The following is an 18,694-nucleotide window of genomic DNA, read 5'->3' on the forward strand; positions in this document are numbered from 1 at the left end:
TGATTAAAAACTGGGACTGGGTTGTCAAGGAAAGTTGTGGATTCTCAATCAAGAGTATCCCTTTGCACAAGGCTAACGTATCCTTAAACAGCAGCTTTAGTCAATCCAAAACTAGTGTACTCTTTTTGTCATATATGATAGGGAAGGAATCTGCAGAAGTTTTATCTGTATGGATCATAACCAGGATCGGATCATGAATCCATTCGATTCTGTAGATCTCTTTAAGAGGCGTCCAATGACTACAGCAACATTTCTGTATGGTATTTTTCCCCCTTGCCCTTTAAAAAGCCCTGGGTAATGTAGCTGCTCACACTCTGGAGCAGCTAGTAGTGCATGGGGCACCTTCCTTTTCGCCACTGCACACTTTGAATACAATACAGCAAGTCCCCCTGAGAGCAACATAGCTTGATGCTGCACTCAGAGTGAATTGTACAGAGAGAAAAATGACTGCCCCTATGTAAAATGACTGCCCCCATACAATTCTGTGCAGACTGAGATTGGAAGAGGGAAAATTATTATCAATGGCAACCAAGTGAACTCTTGACAAAGTCAGGAAAAGTGCTATTAAATTGACATTGTAAAGTTTAAGAAGCTATTTAGACATCAGGTTAAAACTTGGCTGTTTGTGTTTATGCAGGCTTTCAGACATTAATGCTGCTTTTTTCTGATACTGTACTATTTGCCGTTTCAGGGCTCATCCACACTTCTGCTTGTCCTGTGCCTGGAAAGCACAGATCTGAACAGTTTTCTGCTTGAGCCATACTTTCTAGGCATGGGTTTGAGCAGTTTCCCCCTTGCCACAATCCTTTCCCTTCAAACACCAGGGGTGGGAGCACACTGGAGCTGAAGAAAGCAGCAATGTGCACACACAGTCCAAAGTTATTACACAGAACTCATAGCTTATATCTGAGCGCTGGTTTTTTTGCTCCAGAGCTTTTCCTGCAAAACCCCTCTCTTTAAAGTTCTATAGGAGCAAACCCAAATTGCCATTTGCTCCAATTGAGTACTAAAGATTGGTTTCCCCCGAAAGAAAGTAGCAGGACAAGAGGAAGTGGGGATGAGCCCTGAGTCTTTTGGTTTTGTGGTATATGGTGCTCCTACCCAGAAAAGTCAGCCTAAATACTCCTGTTAACAAAGTAACCGCCTCAACCAGTTAGAAAGGCAGAGCAACAGTTACCTCCAAGGTTTCTTTCTCTGTGATTGTTCAAATGTCACTTTCGAGCAAACGCAACCTGCTTCAAAATGCTTGTTGATGGGGGTGGGGAGGCCCCTCTTGCAGGGGAGTTGGAAATGGGGAGTCAAGAGGTCACTATGCTTGAACGGAAGGGGACAGCATGAGACATCCTCATTGCAAACAGGGATATCTGTGCTCTCTTTCAAGAGGTTACAGCACCTCTTCAGCAAGGAAAAAGATATAGGAATGGGCCACTTTGGGAGCCACAGGTAAAATAGGAAGGGAGAGGTGGGGTTGAGACTCTTTCAAATGAAGGAAGAGGAGGACAATGACAATGGCTGCTTACCAGTTCCCCTTCCCTTTATCTACTCTGCCACTCGTATCTGTTGTGGGAGACAAGAGAGCAAGAAAATCCCTCCTTACCTCTACTCACCCATCCCAAAAACACGATATATCTTGGTGCTCTTGAATATATCTCCAAATGATTGTGAGAGCACCTATGTGTTCATGCGCACAGGCAAGAAAAACTCATGAATGTTTTGAAATTGTTTTATCATCTGCATGTTAGAAGGTATATCAGAATCTACTGGTAGATAGCCAGATCACATAGTAGATCAGCAGGAGGTTCTGCCTCTCAGTTATTTAACATCAGCAATAGCAGAAACCTTAAACTGGGGTGCTAGGGTTCCAGAGTTACTGCAGAGTTCAGATATTTGTTCTTGGATATGCAAGACTAAAGTGGCCAGGGTAGGTGTGGGGCAGTGGAGATAGGTAACTGGTTTCTTCCCTGGAGCCATCCTTTTGCCTCTGGTACTGGTTGCAGAAGCTCAAAGTGCTGGTAAAAAAACGAACCAGTCTGTGCAAGCCTGGCCATGCCTGGGCTAGGTGAATGACTGCTCACTCTGTGTGTATGTGTATAAGAAGTGCCCATGCATGTCAGATGCATACATGTATGTGCTCACATAAACATGTGAGTGTGCCATGCTGACCCCAGGGACATGGGTGGAAGCAAGCACAAGGCGAGGGACACCTATGATTTGGGAGCAGCCTACGGCCAAGAAAACACATCAAGATTGTAACATACGCTCATTGCTGCCTCTCCTAAAACTATCCCCTCCCTGTCTCAGAGACAGGTCAGATGTCAGCACTGGGAAGCGGTGAGCCGGCAGCAGTGACACTTTGTTTCCTTTCAAGGCCACCCATTTGAGACTATTAAGTGCTGGGCTCCTGCTTTTTGATAGCCCCGAAAACACAGGCAGTTTATTTCTCTTAAACAATCAATCACAGCTGCTGTCAGCACAACAAATACCCTAACCCTGCTTTTTACATCTCGCTCTGGCCTTTCCCTTCTCTCCTGCGCAAAGTGTTTCCTGCCTGATGCGTTGGACTTTAACTCTGCCATCTAAATAGGTACTTATCACTTAACATGGAGGTGATGGCTTGACATGTTTTCTGTCTCCTGCCCTCCCCTGCATGGTGGGGAAGCAGTCAAAGTGTTGCTAATAGCTGTTATCACTTGGGAACTGTAACCCGAATGCAATGAGTGATACCAGCTTTTGCGGTGCTTTGTAACAGCACCAGTGGTCTCAGCATCTCAAGACACGAACACCACCAGCATCTTTTATTCTCTGACACTTTCCCAATGCCCAGTAAACTCACATACTCCCACTGGCTCCTTTGTCTGTTTGTCTTCAGGAAGCCACAGCAGCACTTAAGGAGGAAAGCCAACTTCAGCTTCTGGCAATTTGAACCACTGTTTGAGTTACACCAGAGAACACTGCATGGTTCTCTATGCCTCAATGAAAGCTGGGAAAGGCAAAGACTTGACCATGCTAGCATGTTGCCATGCAAGGAATCCCAATAACTTTGCTCTCTGGGCTTTTGCACACTTATTTGCCCCAATTTTCCCAGGCACAGGTCTGCACTTTAAAGTTCTGTGCCTGGCATAGGCATAGCATGGGGGGCGGGGCGGTCCTGGGTGCAAACGGGCACCCCCACTGCAGGCTCCTTCATTAGAGCCTGGCTCCATGTGAGAAGGAGCTGCGCCTTGGCTGCTGCGCTCGTGCCTGGCCACAGCTCTGCCCCTGGGTCAGGCCTGATCCAGCGGCGAAGAGTAGGAGGAGAGTAGGTGGCAGCTTCCAGGTCCTTCTTATCCCCTTGGACACTGGCACATGGGAGGCCGTCCTCTGTGCACCGCCCCCCCTGGGGGGCACGCCCCACGCACCCATCCCAGGTAACACTGGCTTACACTCCGCCACTGGTGCCTGAGCATTTTTGTTTGCCCATCCCTTGCTGTTTGCTCTGTTAGAACACTAATAAGTGCTCCCTCCCCCGGGGGAAAGACAGTGATAGAAGAGGAAGTTAGGGTAAGCCCATTGTCTACAGTCTGACTGCCAGTGGTTCATTGCCATCCCTGCCAGAGACTGAACCTGGGACATTTTACATGCAAAACATGTGTTCTACTACTGAGCTATGACATCCTCCTTGAATCTCAAGAAAGGTGTTTCTTGATACTATTTTCCACTCAACTTTGGACACAGAAGTCAGAACTAAACCTCATTTCAGCCTAGAGAACACAGATCATCCGTCATACACTCTATATGGTTATGTTCGAACTAGTTTTTAAAAACCAGCACCAGAGTGTCTTCCACGTCTCCTGTGAGTTTTCGATATGTGGAATATATTGTGGAAATATGTGGAATATGTGGAAATCCATTTGGTTTGTTGGTTGACAGGAAGGAAGGAATTCTGTTCTTAAATCCATGTGCTTGGAAGTAAGACTAATTGATTTCAATAATGCTCACTTCCAATAAAGTATACTTAGGATCACAGCCTTAGTGGATATGTTTCCAAACTTAATTACAACTACCCAATCTTTTTCCCAGTCTTTCTCCCACATGAATACCAGCCCTAAGTGCTGACATATTTCAAATATACATGGACAGTTCTCTGGTCTCTCCCTCTCCCCTACAGCCACAATGAGAAGATTTAATTATTAATCTTTTATCGTCTATCACTTTTAGAGATGAAGCCCTGAGGTATTATGTGATTTCCCCAAGGTCATCACAGAAGTACATGTCAAAGCTGTTACTAGGGATTCAGGAACACTGATGGAGGAATCTAGGTACATAGTGCCTTTTCTGGCTTAAAGTACAGAGAAAATTTAGTAAAGAATCTATCCACTGTGAGACTTCATCAAACTCTTCCTCCTCAGAGGAAGGTTAGTGGTTGGGCAGACCACCAGAAACAATAATGCAGCATCAGAATTCCCTGCCATCCCTTCCCTCTCTTCTTTTTAAACTTCAATGCACTGTTACATGCCACTCCAATCGGCTGCGCAAGATTCCCGGGGTTTCAGGCATGCTTATCAAGGGTTAGTGTTTCCTTTGGGAATGAGGTTCAACAAAGGCTGTAGTGTCTTTATGATAGATGGTTTATTTACACATATATACAACCTGGAGCTGTCAATGGTAGGGCTCACAGCAGTAGCATCCCAATAGCTGCCAGCTCATTCCATAGTAACAACATTGGTAAGCAGAGCCCCATCCTTTTCTCTGCAGCCTCTCTTGCACTGCAGGGCACAACACAGGAAATAGCACCATAGCTTATCAGCTTTCCTTTTTTACTCTCCTCAGAAAGAGACCACACATTTGTATTCTCACACCTATTTCCTTTGATCCTGTGTTGTGTTAATACCTAATCCTCTGATCTCTCTAATTGCTTACCTCACAAAGAAGCCTGACTGACTTCATTAACACTTGTTGCTTTCATGAATATTACACAACCCAGGAAGTGTGCCTAGGTAAATTAACCCTTCACATATGCTAATTCCATATGCTAATTCCAGGGGATTAACAGTGGCTAACTCACAATTTAAATACACACAAGTCTGGCTATTACCAGTCCTAACATACCAGTTCTAATTAAATCCTAACATTTCTTAAACCCAAGCATTTAGCACCCACCAAACATTACGTACTGCATCTTCAACAAATAACCCTTGTGTCTCAAAACTTGCACCCAAACATTTATTTTAGTCAACTGTTAGTGGCGGGGGGGGGAGATCCCATTTTGAAAATTAAAATCCAAAATATGCAAGCCTACATAAAATATGAAATTTAAGTAAATCTGCCCATTTTCTTTGCACAATTTTTGGCATCTTGGATCGTTCCAGGGCCAATTTGCAGGTCTTTTTCAATGCCAAGATTTTTTCCAGAAACGTGTGAGTGGGACCCATTTATCTTGCCACTAAATAACTATAGAGAATCCCAGCAAACCAGGGATTGAGGAGGAAGGACTTCTATGTCAGAGAATGGTGTTTCTAGACCACTACTCTTCATCCTTTTCAGACCCAGCACCCACTTTTAACCTAAACATATATTTAAGGTGGTCTGCCATAGTCAAAATAAAAAAATTCCTTCCAGTAGCACCTTAAAGACCAACTAAGTTAGTTCTTAGTATGAGCTTATGTGTGCTACTTTAAGGTGCTACTGGAAGGAATTTTTTTATTTTATATATTTAAGGGCCATTTCTTTCTTTCTTTTTCACCATATACTTAAATGGTGGTAGCACTGCTGTTGCAACCCACCTTAGATCAGCCCATGACTTGATAGGGAATCTTGACCCACCAGCTGAAGACCAAGGCAGACTTACACTTAGTCTAGCTATTAAGTGAGAAGCGCAGCACCTTTTGCATCACGCAGGCCTGTTCTTCAAGCAAGTGCCACTTGAGAATAACAATTCTGAGGCCAAGAGGCTGTAAGAAGAATTCAAAAGCCCCCTCTTCTTAACGTTCTTAGGTGATGGTGGGAGAGTGAAGGGAGGGGGACGCCGTGTGGCGACAGCAGACAAGTGATCTTGGTTACACAGGACCCCTCAACTATCCTGCCTTAATCCCTTCACTCAAAGCAAATGGGATTCTTTGTTGCTTGAAGCTTCAAAGGCTCAATCCCTGCTGGGAGAAAAGGCCTTTTTCTTCCTTATCTGGTGACTGTCTCTAACTCTCTATATTTACTTCCAAACAACTAATCTGCCTATTGAACGCCTCCTCAGGCTTGGTGTTTGGGACAGATGAGTTATCACCATCCAGCAATGAGCACAACCAAAATGCACAGTACAAGAGCTGCTTTTCATGCTGCTCTTTCCTACTCCCTTGTGAGGCACAAAGGCGAATAAGAAGATTCTTGATTTTTAATTGATGTGTTCCCTTTTACTTGCATGCCTGCTTCTGCTGTGTATGTTTGTTTCTGAATCAGGAATGGCAGCTCATGATCTGCCAGAGTAACACTAAGACCACACTGTATAGGGTGTGGCGCACACATTACTAGTAGCCTATGACAGCAGGTGGCACAACAACCTACAAAGTTTTTCTGCTTGGTCCTAAGGGCCACTTCCGACATTATTCGGCAATGACCCTGCATTTGCCACCACATACACATTTGTTTAGCCACAGCTAAGCACACCCCACCCCTAACACATTACAGATGGAGGTTGGAGACAGAGAAGATAGAATTGCTGCAGACACCCACTTCACCAAACTAGTGTCTCTGGTTCCAGAGCACCCAGTGTGAAGGTCACAAGTTAAGATGATTTAATCTCCAATTGCAGGGACCCAAAGGCCAATTCTAGTAAAATCTGGAAGTATCTTAGAACGCTTAAATGGTTTTACAATGGGTTCTAAGCATGCCCACTACGTATTGAGGCACTAATATAAAGAGGGATGCAGGAATAAAGACTTAAGTGACTGTCCCCTGCCCAGGGAACTTCAGGGTCTGTGTACAGGATGAGACAACTGTTTCATACCACATACTGTTATGAAGATTATGAAAGGAAGATCAAATTGGACCAAGAAACAGTGTTTGTAGGGGCATGGAGGATATTGGAAAACAATGTGTGACCAAATTTGACTCACTTACCTTGGGAGTACCTGGAGCCATGACATCCTTCAATATAGAGTTCTTACTGTCAAGAGAGAAAAGAAGAGTATCAGTACCATACTGAAAGTGGGCAGATAAATTCTACAAGGTAAGACTTTTCAGACCTTTTGGGGGGTTTGGTGCTGTAAAGCCCTCTATGATGAGATCCAGACAACTAGGAACTCACTTTCCACACAGAAGACCACCACCACCACACTGTACCCAACTTTCTATCCCTATTATTTATATATTACATTTGAATCCTGCCCTTTCTTCAGAGCAGGATTGGTGTTCTCACAAAAACCCTGTGAGGCTGAGATTAGACTGAGAGACAGTGACACTCAGTGCAACCCTGTCAACTCTGAAGCTGAGCAAGGATATAACGATGACTTCCTGTATCCAAAATCATACTCTAGGTATCACAGAAGCTCTGAAGTGCATCTGCCTTTTACACCTACATTATTCTTGTAGCATAATAAAGCTTTCCATGTCCACTAGGGAGGCAGGCCTGGCCCTATGGGAAAATACACCATTAAGTATCATAAACAGAAGTAATGCATAGTGTTGCAATTTGAAACCATGGCCATTTAACTGGACTGGCTCCAGCTTCTGGAGACGTCTTGGGCAACTTGAACAAGGACCCTTTAATAACTCTCCTTGTTCTCTTTGGCTCTCCTCATTCATTTATGCAGAGGAGAATGAGGGACAGCAAGATCGGAGGGAGGAAGGCAACCAAACTGGAAGCAGAGCATGGAGTGAGGCAGCTGGCACACCATTAGGTTGGGGCATGGGCTGCAAAGACCTCCATGATCTGGTTCTGAGGCATGATGGTCTGGAGGTTTCTCATGCCCGTGTTACAATGGTCTTCCCAAACCACTACACATCCATTCACAACTCTTCTTACACCAAAGACTCCATTGCTCAAAGATTGGATAGACATACCTCAAGCATTCCCCCACAGCAGTGCTTTCTCTTAACTTAAATTTGTCTGATAGGAACCCAAGAGTAGATCCTGCCAATTTCTCTCATCTAGGCAAAGCAACAATTGCCCTCAAATACCACATCTCTCAAGGCTCCTGTATATGTGGCCTGTCTCATGCTGTCCCCTCTTCCACAGGGTGTTCCAAAGCCAATTATCCTCCCCTCATGACCTGCCATTGTGAGCAGTCCAGCTGTAATTGCAGCAGTGGCTTCACTGCTTTGCAAAACAATTGGAAAGCACTCTATGGCCTGTGACCCATGAGCCAGGCTAATAGGTAACTTACTCCAAAGATTTGTGCCAACGGGGAATAAGAAGAGGTTAGGCTGGCTCTGGCATCCAGCGGCAAGTGGAGTGAGTTCGCTGGCAATTCCCCCATTCCCAAGATCAAAGGCTGCTCACCCACTAGCTTAAAGAAGACTCATAGGCAGGGTAGCAGTGGTATTACCTAGTGATTGGAGCGAAGGGTAGAACTTTACCACATTGCAGAGTGGATGCACAAAGGGAGCTCTATGGTACCCTGATTAAGCTGTTGAGGGGGTGGGGAGAACTAAAGCACAGCCCTGAAGGGCAGAAGGAAGCAAGGCATGCAAACTAGTCAGAACTAATGGCATACACACTTGGCAAATCTCAGGCAGATTCTTAAAAAAACACAAAAACACCTCAACTTAGTTAAGGGTTTGCTCTAGTGTCCCTTCCAAACCTAGTCAATCCTAGTAGCAAATGACAGTCAAAGTGGTGGCATTCACTTTCAGTTAGTTGTCCCCTTACTGGTTCTGGGCCCCAGCAAATTCCCAACCCTGATGACTTCTTGAACTGGCCATGTTGGGTAAGACAAGATCTTGGATGAAACCACAGCCCAGTCCAGGAGAGGCAGGTAAAGGGGTGAAACTGAAACCAAAGTGTGCTGAAAAAACAGGTGATTTGGGAAACCATTAAGAGACCTACTTGCCATGCAGAAAAGTAGTTAGCTGTGCTGTGGATAACTTGTCTCACAACGCATTACCACCTGCTCTTACTGCTTATGGGACACAGAAACTGGTTGAAAACTCTACAAGCACTTGCCACTTTGTTTGACCAGAAATCCTGCTGCAAAGTTAGCGTCCTGTGGGACGCTGATGTGACAGGCACCTTCCTGGTATAACCCTGTCTGGGTGCAGTCATTCATATACACTGCCTTGTTGCTCTGTGACGGATTACAGTCCCTATTAGTCGGAGGATACCTGATAAGGAATTACATTTCTAAATATAAATGGTTACATTTCTCTGCAGTTCACATTTTCCCTGAGACCCTTGGTCCAGTATGGATCTCAGCCCTTGAACAAAATTAATGTACAGAGACGCTGGCAGGAATGAAGAGCATTAGGTATCACACAGGACTGGGTCACAGGAGGAGAATGTGGAGCAGAGAAAAGAGAGACAAATTACTAAAATTAGAAGGGCCTTTCTCCAGGCTGTAGGAATTCCTTCTTTCTCTCTGCTTGGTTGATTTGTTAATTTCACTCCATTTCTATTTAACGGCTGGAAGGAGGTTCACACTAGGGTGATCCTCCCCCTCCCCGCCCTCCCTGGAGCAAGATGCTTCAGATTTAATAATGCCTTTCACCCTCACTCCAGACAGGTTAAATTTGAAACAATTACATATCAAAGGCGACGGGGCGGGGAGACCCCACACTGTAATTTTTTTGGTTATTAAAGTAATCTCTCTCATGTAAATTCTCCAGCTAACATGCCACAAACAGCATTAGGAAATAAATGATTTCCCCATGATTCGATTTACTGATACAAAGCACCTGCAACAGGCAAAAATGGGGCTCTGAAATATGTTACCCAAGCTGATGTCTTGCGCTTGCAGGGCTCCCACAGCTGGAGGTCCCTCTTCTTAGCCTTGGGGGGGTTGATGGATGGATGGGTGGATAGGTAGAGGGGAGGGTGGTGTGGGGGGGAGGATAGTGGGGAGAGAAGGAATTGTACTTAATAATAAAATTTGTATGCAAGTCGGCATCCCAAGCTAGGGATGACTGATCGGCAGCCAGAAAGTATTAAAAAGCCTTGCTAAACAGATGCTGACAATAGAACAAGACATATCAAATCAGATCTATTCTAGAAGCATTAACACACACACACACACACACACACACACCACACACACTTTTCTTCCCAATCACAGCAATATGGGAGACATCAATAAATTTTTATGAGACTTTTAGAAGATCAACATGCTACTGGATGTGACAAAAAAGCAATGTGGCTGTCATGTTCGCTTTGTCGGGGACACTTTAGCCCCAGATGTCGAGCTGTGGCAGCAGTGAGTAGAAATTGAATTTGGCTAGCTTTAATCTGCCTTTTGTTGGCAGATGGCTGGGTGTAGAAAAACGAAGTGAGGAGGGTATTTTGAAGGTGTTGGCTCCTGGGGACTGCAAAGCTTCCCATGCCACCACTGCTTCTTTGTCGCAATCACAGCCTCCTCGAAAATTGAAGACCAAAAGTCATCTCAACCTCAATTCTACCTCCCTTCTCAATAGCAACCAATGCGCTTTTTGGGGTCACTGACAAAAAGCTGGTCTTTTGTGCACACTTCAGGGAGGTAGGAGGCCAAGTTATCCAATTCCTTACCAAAGGGAAGTGTGTTGTGTGTGTTGGCATGTGTGAGATATTTACCTATTTAGAGAGCAATCCCAACCCCTAGATTCACTGGAGATGTTTTCACTGTGGGGAGCCCCCCAAACTGGGTGTTCTGGGGCTGAGTCAGAGGCGGTCAGGGGTGTGCCAGGTTCACAGCTTTTTCATTCCCCTGGGAGGCACCAGGATTGGGTCCCTCAACTATGTCTGCTGGGAAGCCAAAGCGGAAATTAAAAAAAGTAGGAGCCACCCGAACAAAAAAAGGGAAAAAACCCTGGCCAGCATAAGCCAGTGTTGGATTGCCCGTTACTTAATGTCATTCCCCTCCAGTTAGTTTTGCTCTCTTTGTACTATTTTCTTTCTTTCTAACCAATCCTTACTAAATGATTGTCAAAAGTGGGTTTTAAGATTTGTCATCGTGGAGACACCATACTCTTCTCCTCAGGGCGGGGAACAATGGTGGCCCACCATTCCTCTCTCTATAGCCCTCAGGACTCTCCCCAGGTTATATACATCCTTCTGAGATACACCCCTCGCCAGCCTTGCTTTGCACCTTCCTTGAGGGCTTTTGCTTGGCTGGATGGAGGATAGAGAGAGATGCGTGAGTCTGAAGAAACTAGTCTACCATACAGAAGTTACCTTCACAGTTATTGCTCTGCCCACTTTTGCCTCTGGCCCTAACCAACAGTGACATGTGGCTCTCGGAGGACTGCCCAGAAGGGAATGTGGTTCCTATGATGTTGGCAGTTAAATATGCTTTATGGTATTTAACCAATTCTTCCTTTCCATGATGCAACGAAGAAATGAATGATTCTTATTTTTATTTATTGAATTTATTAGTTGCTTCAGTGCCCAGGGCAACCCAAAGCAACTTACAAATGAATGGACAAACAAACAAACAAACAAACAGACAGACATTACACCCCACATGGATACATGAAAACCAAAAGGAAAGAGAAATACATTAAAAACATCCCACACACTTCTGAAAGACCACAGATAGTTAAAAGGCCAAAGCTTTTGCCTGGTGTCAGGTGAGTCTCTCTGTGGGGGGCACTCCACAAACGGAGCCACCGCAAAAAAAGGCCTGTTCCTGTGTTGCCACCCTCCAGGCCTCTTGTGTAGGGAGCACACAAAGAAGGGCCTCAAGATGATGAGCACAGTTAAAGAAAGTTGACAATATTTGAGGAGTATAAGTGCTTCTGATTCTACTCTCAGTAGTAACAGCACATGCTGAAGATCATGTAACTAGCGGTAACTAGTCCAGATTAATTCATCTAGAGAATTAGAATGTGATTTTTGTGGGTCACACTTCAGTGCATTAATACAGTCTTACCAGGTCAGGCCAAGGGACCATTCCTCCTACAAGTATTGCATATCTGTTGCTTCATTATAAGAACACATAACCCAGAACAGGCTGACGCCTCCATTTCAGCCTCTTCTTCTGGGATTAAAGAACCAAGTCAGAGATTGTGTTTTTAAACACACAGGTAAGTTATGTGCATAGGTAAATGTATTGTGTAAAGCGGCAACACTCTCTCTTGTCCAGTCCTTCCGAGAGCAAATCATTAATCGCTAGCCTGATGGTTGGGAAAGTGAGAGGCCATAAGCAAAGAGAAACCTTCCTTCCCATAAACAGTGGTGGCAAATTAAAAATGGTAAAAGGGAAATCACGACCTTTAAAGTTCAAACACTTTCCAGCACCTTTTAAAGTTTTCTGCTCCAGGCCCTTGCAAAGAGCACAATCTTTGGAGACCTCAGAATTCTCTTTAATCACTAAGCAAGTCAGGAGTGGTCTGAAATGATCACACATTTACATAGTAATAACCTCAACCGACACTCCCCACATTATTTCATGGCCAGCATATTGCCACACAGCGAGCGATCCATGTGGTTTAAATTATAACCCATACATAGGAAATTACTTGCTAACTATGATCTTCACAGGTTTGTCTGACACTTCTAATTAAGATGATTTACATAGAATTATCCTTTGAAAGCAAAAAATGGTGCTTTGCTAGCTAATAAAATATAATTACTACATACCCCCCATCCTCCCACCCTTTACAAGTTACAGTTAGTTTTAATCTGTTTGGGGAATTGTTTATCCAGTTCATTATGATAGCACAACTTACTTGCCCCTTTTAGGTAGCAGCAGATCACAAAGAGGCAGGAATTAACAGATGGGGAATAGCTATCATCCCCTAATGAGGCTAAGGGGGAGTTTGTGGGTAAGATTTTCGTTCTTGGGGCTTTGCATATTTCTAAGAAAAATTATTGTTTCCATGTTGATCCACTTTCTACACACAAATATATGTGTTAGTATTTGGCTATGTTGCAAACACATCTGTTATGAAGCAGAAGCACATATTTACAAAGCAATCCTATTGGGGAGGGGAAGAAGAAACACCAGATTCCCAGCCCTGCTGGGCTCACATCAGCAGAGGGTGGGGAAAGCTCCATAGACTCTAATGGGAGGGAAATCATTATTTCCTGTTCCAAGGGAATGCCCAGTAGGGAGCTTTAGATCCACTGAATCCAAAGCTTCCCCCAATGTGCCCAGGAAACCCACACACTTGTTCTTTCTGTTATTGGAGTACCAACAACACAGCTCTCTGCCACCACTATAAGGAAGCATCCTGGGGTCCCTCTCTGATGGCAGACCTCCCTCTCCACCAATGGTGGAGAAAATCTGCTGTATCCTATGACCCCCAGGATGCCATTCCAAGCCATAGGATCACACTTTTACTGAGTTTGTAACACAACTGATCCTGAACACTCAGACTGCAAAGAGTAATTTAATATTTGGCAAAGAGCAAGTCAGCTGGGAAGTTCTCCAACAGAAACCACATGGAAATGAATGGGAGTTATACAATAATTCAAAAATCTATTATCCTCTTGAATATTTAATCGGGGGGGGGGGGCTTTGCAACTTCTGCTTCTATGATCACCACTTGGTCCACATAAGTCATCATCTTACTTGCTCTCCTTCATGCAATAAATATAGTTTTTAGTACTCCAATCTAGAGTGGACCTCATTTTCTGCTGTTTAAAAAATACATTAATTTGATTGCTTTTCTACAAACTAGTTAAAAGTGTGTTCTAAATTGTCAGTGGCACAAGAGTCCCAGCTATCTAGAGATGCATGACTATGAACTCCCTTCCCAAGTCTTGCCTGACATCTGATGGCTCTACTTGTAGAGGCCCCACTTGATCTTCCTGAAGAGCAGTTGACACTACTGGGCCAAATGGACCACTAGTCTAATTCAGTATAAAACCGGGCAGTCTGAGGCATCTGCTTTAAAGAGGTCATGAGCTTTCCTAACTCCAGCTGACACCAAGTGAGTGAGTGAAACTCTTGACACCTCATTCAGCATCTTAATAGCAGCCCGCCTTATTGGTTTTAGAAGCGTTTAAAATTAAGCCTCTTGATAAGAATTCCTTTTTGGAATAACAACATTTTACCTTGGAATGCAGTGAGCTGGCTTCAACCATATGAAGTTTGTGTGTGTGTGTGTGTGTGTGTGTGTGCGTGTGTGAAGGAGGGGGAGAGGCAATAAACAGAGGCAGTGAAAAAGTAAACCGGAAATTTTAAATGTCACTTTTAATCAGTGACTGTTCCATGGGAAGGCTCAACATGAAGGAAGCAGGGATTCATTGTGTGTGTGTGTGTGTGTGTGTGTGTGTGGCCTATATCAGCTAGTAGTCACTGGGAAAATGCTCCAACATGGGAGAAAAATATTGCTTGCCAAATGGGGATGAGTACAGTGAGCCTGCACATTGCCACTTTTAGATAAAACAAAGTGGTCTAAAAGTCTGTTTTTACTTTTCTTCACTCCAGCATCCCAGAAGCCCAAATAAAATCTGAGGATGACATGAGCATGAATGTAAAATTGTTAATCATCCTGGCTTATAGTTTGATAATGGATGTGCTTCAAACCTAACTGAAATGAGGGACACTAGCAGAGAACGTGGATAATAAGTTTTGTTGGTTGGTTGCATTGCTTTGACACAAACTTCCATATAAAATAAGTTCATTTATAGCCTTCATGAATGCAGGCAGTATTTAAAAATCTGACAGCAATCTGTATTAAAAAAATATAGATGCATAGGACCATGGGAAGCTGTCATGCTGAGTCAAATCATTGGCCCATCTAGCTCAGTACTGATACAGACAATACAGACTCTATTTTGACTGGCAGCAGCTTTCTAGGATTTCTGACAGGAATATTTTCTCAGCTCTTACTGGAGATACTGGGAATTGAACCTGTAACCTACTGTACACAAGGCATGTGTTCCTCTACTGAGCAACAACCCTTCTCTTTCCCGCCTGCTATCCTTCCCTGTTATATTTTCATGGTGTACAGCGATAGGTATCCAACTAGCTCATTCCATCAGCACAAAGATTTCTGCTTGCACAATGGAACTCCCCCTCTCCCAGGCCCTCCTAAATCTGTTCTGGGTTTCTGCCCAACCACCCACAGAAGATCTGAGAAAGGAAAGGGGGGCACACAAAAAAGGGGCAATTCTGTTGCACGAGCAGAAATCCTTGGGCTGATGAGTTATTTGGAAACAACCCAAAGCTTTAAGTAAGAGTTGCCAGGAAAGTGGTACTAAGGCAGGTGTAGCCTCTGTGCTTTGCTGTCTGAGCTAGGATTGGAGCTTTTTCTCAATTAAATTCAGTTCCACCTGACCTCCACATTATAGAGGGAGCATCTACTCATTTTGACTTAGGGCTTATCCTCACTTACCATTTGCTCCGCTCTTTCCAGGAACAGGTCCACACGTTAAAGCTCTGTGTCCGAGCACACACCCACCCACACCCTTTCATTTTTTGCTCTGGAGTTTCCCCACAAAAATCTGCTCTTTAAAACTGAATCACAGCAAACAGCTATTTGGGATTTCTGCCTAGAAAGTGTAGAGTAAAGGTTTCTGAGGGCTTGTTATAACAGTAAGTAAATGGATGTCCCAACCACACTTCTATCGTTGCACTAATTCTACCATTCAGAGATAATAGCAGAATAGTCAGTCCACACATTGGAGCACAGGCAATTCTGTTACAGTGAGAAAGTCTATGGGGAGGGGTTATTGCTTTTGTTTGTTACTGTATAATGTTATGCATTTTTGTGCTTTTATACTGTAAACCACCCTGTGATCTTCAGATGAAGGGTAGTATAGAAATTTTGATAAATAATAATAGTAATAGTAGAATTACTATAGTAATAGTACAGTTGTGTTGGAGAGAGCAACCACCTGACCATCAAAGAACTAAGCAGAAAACAAATCTACCCTCACAAAATGGGAGGGTAGTGCTGCAGGGAATGGGGAAGACTTTAAAAAGCTTGGCACTCAATGCTAAGCAAATGCTAGCCCCAAGAGACTCATCTTGGCACTTCCCCAAATCAGCAGCAGGGTAGAAATGGTACATCTGCTGAAGCAGCCAAACTCCAATACAAGCAATTGACTTGCCCACACTAAAATCAGGCCATAGTGATCTCTTGCCCTCTTGTTAAAACCCTAACCAAGAACCTGTAAATCAGGATGATCAGTGACCATAAGCCTGCACTATATTTATCAGTGGGGGAACCCCACACAAAATAACACTTGCACAAGCTCACGATAGCCAGTAATCTCCAATTTGTACACAGCAGCTTCAGGATAAGAATCCATGAAGCAATCACTTGCACCATAAGATCAACTCAGTGATAAAGTACAGTGGTACCTTGGGTTAAGAACTTAATTTGTTCTGGAGGTCCGTTCTTAACCTGAAACTGTTCCTGAGGTACCACTTTAGCTAATGGGGCTTCCTGCTGCCGCCACACGATTTCTGTTCTCATCCTGAGGTAAATTTCTTAACCCGAGGTACTATTTCTGGGTTAGCAGAGTCTGTAACCTGAAGCGCCTGTAACCCAAGGTACCACTGTAAAGGGAAACATGGGTGTGTGTTTTCTTTTAACCAAATGGCTATATTTTGGTTTCCGCTTTGTTTTGCCTTTCCTTATGGGTTGAAACCAACAAATTCAGCTCCTTAACTCTTCCCAGAAAAGAAAACGACAGGAGGGGGGGGGACGACATAAGGCCAGTCTGACGAAAAAAGACAAGATACAAGCCGGGGGGGGGGGAGGGAATGTGGTGACTGATCTTTGTTTCTGTAGCTGTAATGGGGGAATAATTATCCTCCAGCTGGTTGCTTTAATCCACCAAAAGGACCGGCCTACAGTTGAATTTTGCTTGCAGGGGAAAAGACTCAGAGACATTTTCCATGAGCTTAGTTGCCCAATCTATTCTGCTGCCCATGCTTCTCCCTACCCTGCCCTTCACCAGGGCACCTGGGTTCACTTTGTTAGCTTACCTGCTCATCATATGGTGCACCCTTCAACAACTAAATGTCCAAGTGGCCTCACAATCACTGACAAATTTAAAATTACAACCTCTATTAACCTTTCTATACACATGGGGAACAGAGGCCCAGATGAGTTGCCAGATTCACTTAATGTCATACAGGGAGAATGTGGTGGAGCTTGAACTTTTGTGTTCTGAGGCCTAGTTCAAGCTCAGTCACATTCAGAATCTCAGCCACAAAGTTAGGCCAAGCTTCAATGTCCCAGTACTGAAGAGGTGCAAGAACAGAGGACATGGGTAGTATTCAACTCAATTTTATTCAGAGGAGACACATTGAAATTAATGGACCAAACTTAATCATGTTCATTAATTTAAATGGGTCTTCTGTGAATAAAACTTAGTTGAATACCACACCATGTCTCCATTTTCACTAATGTCACAATCAGGTCTCTGACCCATCTCAATAGCAAATATGGCAGGGCACAAATTCAGTTTGCCAAGGTAAAGGTACAGGTAAAGGACCCCTGGATGGTTAAGTCCAGTCAAACATGACTATTAGGTGCAGCGCTCATCTCGCTTCAGGCCAAGGGAGCCGGAGTTTGTCCGCAGACAGCTTTCTGGGTCATGTGGCCAGCATGGTGCAACGGGACACTGTGACAAATGCCAGAGCACACAGAAACGCCGTTTACCTTCTCGTCTATTTATGTACTCACATTGGTATGCTTTCAAAACAAATAGGTTGGCAGGAGCTGCAATAGAGCATCAGGAGCTCACCCTGTCACGCTGACTTGAACTGCCGACCTTCTGATCAGCAAGCCCAAGAGGTTTAGACCACAGCATCACCTGCTCCCTTGACAAGAACAGAAGTTTGAAATCACAACACAAAACAACTTGCCACCCTTAAAAACAAACTCCTCTTGCTCCTGTGCTTATAATAGAAACCTGTGACACGGCAATTAAGGAGGTGAAGCTCCTCCAACAACTTATATCTATGCCAGAAAAAGCTTTTCCTATGCAAATTTTGTGTATCGGGATCCTGTCAAAACCACAGGATGTTGACAGAGGCATAGCTGAAGAGTTTGTAGAAAAGATGACCACACTCAACATGAAGTAAAAATTACTTGGCCTTTTCTTTTGAAAAAGAAACATTCACTTACACTCTTTTGAGCATACACCACTCTAAAGGTAGAATACCTGTACCCAAGAAAATGGAGAAGCATGAAAGTTGATGATATGAACATAAGTCTGGAGAGAGGCTGACATATTCCTGAATAAAGGCACAGTAGCTAACTACAGCATAACTGTCAATTTCCCCACTGAAAGTAGGATGCCTTCAAAGGCTGAAGCAATCAATGTAAAACCTATTGACTGCATGTACACCTGTATGTACATTGGCTGCCAATTAGCTGCTGAGATAGGTTCAAGGTGCTGGTAAAAAGGTAAAGGGACCCCTGACCATTAGGTCCAGTCGTGACCGACTCTGGGGTTGCGGTGCTCATCTCGCTTTATTGGCCGAGGGAGCCTGTGTACAGCTTCCAGGTCATGTGGCCAGCATGACTAAGCCGCTTCTGGCAAACTAGAACAGTGCACGGAAATGCCGTTTACCTTCCCATCAGAGCGGTACCTATTTATCTACTTGCACTTTGACGTGCTTTCGAACTG

The 18,694-nt window shown here is 44.1% G+C and overlaps 1 protein-coding gene across 10 annotated transcripts in view; it reads right to left on the reverse strand.

Moving 5' to 3' along the window:
* RNF220 (ring finger protein 220) overlaps positions 1 to 18,694 on the reverse strand; it is a 327,126-nt gene that overhangs the window by 88,577 nt on the left and 219,855 nt on the right. For 6 of the 10 annotated variants that reach the window (XM_082228856.1, XM_082228852.1, XM_082228853.1 and 3 more), the window contains 2 exons: positions 9,899 to 9,955; positions 7,090 to 7,135 (listed from right to left, as the gene is read on the reverse strand). In XM_082228856.1, the coding sequence (XP_082084982.1) occupies positions 7,090 to 7,135; positions 9,899 to 9,955 (103 nt within the window). Of the gene's footprint in view, positions 1 to 7,089; positions 7,136 to 9,898; positions 9,956 to 17,042; positions 17,069 to 18,694 lie in introns of those variants that run through there. The other 4 variants (XM_082228855.1, XM_082228854.1, XM_082228849.1 and 1 more) reach the window with 2 other exon arrangements.

This window comes from Podarcis vaucheri (assembly GCF_965113315.1).
Source record: "Podarcis vaucheri genome assembly, chromosome: 6".
Taxonomy (NCBI): domain Eukaryota; kingdom Metazoa; phylum Chordata; class Lepidosauria; order Squamata; family Lacertidae; genus Podarcis; species Podarcis vaucheri.